Source organism: Somniosus microcephalus, unplaced genomic scaffold, assembly GCF_052327205.1.
Source record: "Somniosus microcephalus isolate GS21.2 unplaced genomic scaffold, FLI_Smic_1.0 unresolved_chr1, whole genome shotgun sequence".
Classification (NCBI taxonomy): domain Eukaryota; kingdom Metazoa; phylum Chordata; class Chondrichthyes; order Squaliformes; family Somniosidae; genus Somniosus; species Somniosus microcephalus.
Genome location: NW_028225179.1, coordinates 35,909,934 through 35,916,204, shown reverse-complemented (window position 1 = coordinate 35,916,204; position 6,271 = coordinate 35,909,934). Strand labels below are relative to the sequence as shown.

Sequence of the window (6,271 nt, the reverse complement as noted above, 5' to 3'; positions counted from 1 at the left end):
TCCTGCTTCTCTCTCTCCCTTTGTGTCTCTCTCTCCCTCTCTCCATTATTCCAGCTGCATCTTTCTGCCTCTCTGCTTCTTTCTCTCTGCCTGTCTCCCCAGCTGTTTCTGCCTCATTGTAAACACACAAGCACTGGCGATCCCCGTGAAAGACATCAGTCAGTGTTCAGAAATCTCCCTGGCAGAGAGGGACCGAGAGACACCAGTCACTGTACAGACATCTCCCCGAGAGAGAGAGGGACCGAGAGACACCAGTCAGTGTGCAGACATCTCCCTGAGAGAGAGGGACCAAGAGACACCAGTCAGTGTACAGATATCTCCCCGAGAGAGAGAGAGAGGGACCGAGAGACACCAGTCAGTGTACAGATATCTCCCTGAGAGAGAGGGACCGAGAGACACCAGTCAGTGTACAGATATCTCCCCGAGAGAGAGAGGGACCGAGAGACACCAGTCAGTGTACAGATATCTCCCCGAGAGAGAGAGGGACCGAGCGACACCAGTCAGTGTACAGATATCTCCCCGAGAGAGAGGGGGACTGAGAGACACCAGTCAGTGTGCAGATATCTCCCTGAGAGAGAGAGAGAGGGACCGAGAGGCACCAGTCAGTGTACAGATATCTCCCCAAGAGAGAGGGGGACCGAGAGACACCAGTCAGTGTACAGATATCTCCCCGAGAGAGAGAGGGACCGAGCGACACCAGTCAGTGTACAGATATCTCCCTGAGAGAGAGAGGGACCGAGCGACACCAGTCAGTGTACAGATATCTCCCCGAGAGAGGGACCGAGCGACAGTCAGTGTACAGATATCTCCCCGAGAGAGAGAGGGACCGAGAGACACCAGTCAGTGTACAGATATCTCCCCGAGAGAGAGAGGGGACCGAGAGACACCAGTCAATGTACAGATATCTCCCTGGCGGAGAGGGACTGAGAGACACCAGTCAGTGTACAGATATCTCCCCGAGGGACAGGGACCGAGAGACACCAGTCAGTGTACAGATATCTCCCTGAGAGAGAGAGACCGAGAGACACCAGTCAGTGTACCGGTATCTCCCCGAGAGAGAGAGACCGAGAGACGCCAGTCAGTGTACAGATATCTTCCTGGCAGAGAGGGACCGAGAGACACCAGTCAGTGTACAGATATCTCCGTGAGAGAGAGAGGGACCGAGCGACACCAGTCAGTGTACAGATATCTCCCCGAGAGAGAGAGGGACCGAGAGACACCAGTCAGTGTGCAGACATCTCCCCGAGAGAGAGGGACCGAGAGACGCCAGTCGTACTGCCAAACTTGGGCCCTGACAATAAATCCCCAAAAAACCCAAAGTCCTTGTGTTCCAGCAAAGATCGAGACATCAGGGACCCAAAATAAATTTCACAATAGGAACAACCAAAATTGAACAAACCACTAACTACACATACTTGGGCTTAAAAATCAGTTCTACGGGAAACTTCAAACTGGCTGTGAATGAACTGAAAGAGAAAGCAAGAAGGGCTTTCTATGCCATTCAAAAAATCAATCCAAATAGAAATCCCAATTAGCATTTGGCTCCAAACTTTCAAATCAGTAATTGAACTAATTGCACTCTATGGCAGTGAGGTGTGGGGACCGCTAACACAACAAGAATTTGCACAATGGGACAAACACCCAATTGAGATCCTACATGCAGAATTCTGTAAAAGTATCCTCCGGACTCAAAGGAAAACCGTAAACAATGCATGCAGGGCAGAACTAGGCCAATATCCATTAATAATCACTATCCAAAAAAGAGCCACCAAATTTTGGAAACACCTAGAAATGAGCAATCCCCAGTGCTATCATTACGAAGCCCTGAAATGCCAAGAGAGGACCATAAAGAAGAATACCCTCAGTCAACTAGTCCTGGGACTCAGTGAAGTAACTACTAACAATACTAACACTAACCAGCCCCAGGACAGTGACAGCGTAACACAAAGAATTCGACCCAACACAATCGTCGTTAAGCAAAAGGAAAAAGATCTGTCATATTGGGCAGAAACAACAAAAACCCAAAGCAAACTCAATTGCTACTTGGCCCTAAACAGACAAGACAACACGGCTGATTACCTGACCACGGTAAAGGATAGCAAACTGAGAAAAACTTTGACAATGTACAGACTTAGCGAACATAGCCTGGCGATCGAAAAAGGTAGACACAGACAGACCCGGCTACCAAGAGAGGACAGGATATGCTCTCACTGCAGTCAGGGAGTGGTGGAGACAGAGATGCACTTCCTCACAGCTTGTAGAAAATATCAGGGCATAAAGGAGAATTTCTACCCAAAATTCACAAAAAGATGGCCGGAATTCAGAAATTGGAACGACGACCAAAAACTCCCCTACCTACTAGGGGAAGAGAGAAATTGCATAACACTAGCGGCACACTATGTTACAGCTTGCCATAAACAGAGGGACAACCAGTAAATATAAGAAAAGAGTATATATAAATTATATGAAAGTATGTATTTATACACTCTGTTTAGACACTGTATGGATAGATCTGTATTTTTGTGAACCAACATGAATGTTTTCCGATGCTTTGGCAACATAAGATGTAACTTGTCATGCCAATAAAGCGATTTGAATTGAATTGACTTGAATTCCCACATAGAGCAAGAGGAGCACATCATGGGGCTGGGCTCTCCCGGCACGGCCTACCCCTTTAATCAACTTCAGTGAACTTAGTTCAATACCACCAGTCAAGTAAGCCTCACCCGGTCTCCGGAGCCCCTCGCAGGCCCGCTCTGCCGCCGAAGCTCCGAGGCCTCGCCCTGACTCCCCCAACTCCCGGCACTCTTGCTGGCACTCTGTTCAAGCCGCGCACTGCGTGCAAGCTCGCACTGGCGAGCCTGTTTTTATAGGCCTTGAAAGCATGATTTGCTGAGCTGAGCCCAGCACCGCTCCAAGAGAAGCAGGATCAGCACAAGACTCCATGTTCCCTTGTTAACTGCCTTCAGCTGCACTGAGTGGCTTGCCTCTAGATTTAACCCTTGCAGCGCCGGGACAGTGTCGAGGGAGCCTCCCTCTGCCTTTAACCCTTGCAGCGCCGGGACAGTGTCGAGGGAGCCTCCCTCTGCCTTTAACCCTTGCAGTGCCGGGACAGTGTCGAGGGAGCCTCCCTCTGCCTTTAACCCTTGCAGCGCCGGGACAGTGTCGAGGGAGCCTCCCTCTGCCTTTAACCCTTGCAGCGCCGGGACAGTGTCGAGGGAGCCTCCCTCTGCCTTTAACCCTTGCAGCGCCGGGACAGTGTCGAGGGAGCCTCCCTCTGCCTTTAACCCTTGCAGCGCCGGGACAGTGTCGAGGGAGCCTCCCTCTGCCTTTAACCCTTGCAGCGCCGGGACAGTGTCGAGGGAGCCTCCCTCTGCCTTTAACCCTTGCAGCGCCGGGACAGTGTCGAGGGAGCCGCCCTCTGCCTTTAACCCTTGCAGCGCCGGGACAGTGTCGAGGGAGCCGCCCTCTGCCTTTAACCCTTGCAGCGCCGGGACAGTGTCGAGGGAGCCTCCCTCTGCCTTTAACCCTTGCAGTGCCGGGACAGTGTCGAGGGAGCCTCCCTCTGCCTTTAACCCTTGCAGTGCCGGGACAGTGTCGAGGGAGCCTCCCTCTGCCTTTAACCCTTGCAGCGCCGGGACAGTGTCGAGGGAGCCTCCCTCTGCCTTTAACCCTTGCAGCGCCGGGACAGTGTCGAGGGAGCCTCCCTCTGCCTTTAACCCTTGCAGTGCCGGGACAGTGTCGAGGGAGCCGCCCTCTGCCTTTAACCCTTGCAGCGTCGGGACAGTGTCGAGGGAGCCGCCCTCTGCCTTTAACCCTTGCAGCGCCGGGACAGTGTCGAGGGAGCCTCCCTCTGCCTTTAACCCTTGCAGTGCCGGGACAGTGTCGAGGGAGCCTCCCTCTGCCTTTAACCCTTGCAGCGCCGGGACAGTGTCGAGGGAGCCTCCCTCTGCCTTTAACCCTTGCAGCGCCGGGACAGTGTCAAGGGAGCCTCCCTCTGCCTTTAACCCTTGCTGCGCCTGCCCCGGGAGTGATTGACGGGACAGTGTAGAGGGAGCTTCACTCTGTATCTAACCCTTGCTGTACCTGCCCCGGGCGTGATTGACGGGACAGTGTAGCGGGAGCTTCGCTCTGTATTTAACCCGTGCTGTGCCTGCCCCGGGAGTGATTGACGGGACAGTGGAGTTGCTGTGTTTATTGAGTGTTTATGGCGGAGTTGCTGTGTTTATTCAGTGTTTATGGCGGAGTTGCTGTGTTTATTGAGTGTTTATGGCGGAGTTGCTGTGTTGATTGAGTGTTTATGGCGGAGTTGCTGTGTTTATTGAGTGTTTATGGCGGAGTTGCTGTGTTTATTGAGTGTTTATGGTGGAGTTGCTGTGTTTATTGAGTGTTTATGGCGGAGTTGCTGTGTTTATTGAGTGTTTATGGCGGAGTTGCTGTGTTTATTGAGTGTTTATGGTGGAGTTGCTGTGTTTATTGAGTGTTTATGGTGGAGTTGCTGTGTTTATTGAGTGTTTATGGCGGAGTTGCTGTGTTTATTGAGTGTTTATGGCGGAGTTGCTGTGTTTATTCAGTGTTTATGGTGGAGTTGCTGTGTTTATTCAGTGTTTATGGTGGAGTTGCTGTGTTTACTGAGTGTTTATGGTGGAGTTGCTGTGTTTATTGAGTGTTTATGGTGGAGTTGCTGTGTTTATTGAGTGTTTATGGTGGAGTTGCTGTGTTTATTGAGTGTTTATGGCGGAGTTGCTGTGTTTATTGAGTGTTTATGGCGGAGTTGCTGTGTTTATTCAGTGTTTATGGTGGAGTTGCTGTGTTTACTGAGTGTTTATGGTGGAGTTGCTGTATTTATTGAGTGTTTATGGTGGAGTTGCTGTGTTTATTGAGTGTTTATGGTGGAGTTGCTGTGTTTATTGAGTGTTTATGGCGGAGTTGCTGTGTTTATTCAGTGTTTATGGTGGAGTTGCTGTGTTTACTGAGTGTTTATGGTGGAGTTGCTGTGTTTACTGAGTGTTTATGGTGGAGTTGCTGTGTTTATTGAGTGTTTATGGTGGAGTTGCTGTGTTTACTGAGTGTTTATGGTGGAGTTGCTGTGTTTATTGAGTGTTTATGGTGGAGTTGCTGTGTTTATTGAGTGTTTATGGTGGAGTTGCTGTGTTTATTGAGTGTTTATGGTGGAGTTGCTGTGTTTATTGAGTGTTTATGGCGGAGTTGCTGTGTTTATTCAGTGTTTATGGTGGAGTTGCTGTGTTTACTGAGTGTTTATGGTGGAGTTGCTGTGTTTACTGAGTGTTTATGGTGGAGTTGCTGTGTTTATTGAGTGTTTATGGTGGAGTTGCTGTGTTTATTGAGTGTTTATGGCGGAGTTGCTGTGTTTATTCAGTGTTTATGGTGGAGTTGCTGTGTTTATTGAGTGTTTATGGTGGAGTTGCTGTCTTTACTGAGTGTTTATGGTGGAGTTGCTGTGTTTATTGAGTGTTTATGGTGGAGTTGCTGTGTTTATTGAGTGTTTATGGTGGAGTTGCTGTGTTTATTGAGTGTTTATGGTGGAGTTGCTGTGTTTATTGAGTGTTTATGGCGGAGTTGCTGTGTTTATTGAGTGTTTATGGCGGAGTTGCTGTGTTTACTGAGTGTTTATGGTGGAGTTGCTGTGTTTATTGAGTGTTTATGGTGGAGTTGCTGTGTTTATTGAGTGTTTATGGTGGAGTTGCTGTCTTTACTCACAGGCTGTGCCGGGCCCGCAGCCTCCCCTGGGCCTGGAGCGGGGCCTCGGGTTCCGGGTCTGGGCGGACCGAGGGTGGCGGGAGGAGGCCGAGCATCTGGAGGTGTCCGGAGCCTCGGCGCAGTGTCCGCAGTGTCCAGAGTGTCCGGTGTTTCCGGAGTCCGCGCCGTTGCCCAGCAACCGACAGACGCGCAGACTCGGAGAGAGAAAAATATTATAAATAAACCCCCAAAACACCCCAATAAACCCCCAAAAATCACAATAAACCCCCAAAACACCCCAATAAACCCCCAAAACACCCCAATAAACCCCCAAAAATCACAATAAACCCCCAAAAATCACAATAAACCCCCCAAAAATCACAATAAACCCCCAAAAATCACAATAAACCCCCCAAAATCACAATAAACCCCCCAAAATCACAATAAACCTCCAAAAATCACAATAAACCCCCAAAAAATCACAATAAACCTCCAAAAATCACAATAAACCCCCAAAAACCCCAATAAACCCCCAAAAAGTCACAATAAACAACCAAAAAATCACAATAAA

General features: G+C 49.7%; 1 protein-coding gene across 1 annotated transcript in view; it reads right to left on the bottom strand.

The window, feature by feature from the left end:
• Positions 1 to 5,898, bottom strand: part of LOC147094608 (uncharacterized) — a 46,708-nt gene extending 40,810 nt beyond the window's left edge. The window contains exon 1 of the mRNA XM_085974444.1: positions 5,722 to 5,898. Within this exon, the coding sequence (XP_085830570.1) occupies positions 5,722 to 5,816 (95 nt within the window). The 5' untranslated portion in view covers positions 5,817 to 5,898. The remainder of the gene's footprint in view (positions 1 to 5,721) is intronic.
• Between the last annotated feature and the right edge of the window lie 373 nt (positions 5,899 to 6,271).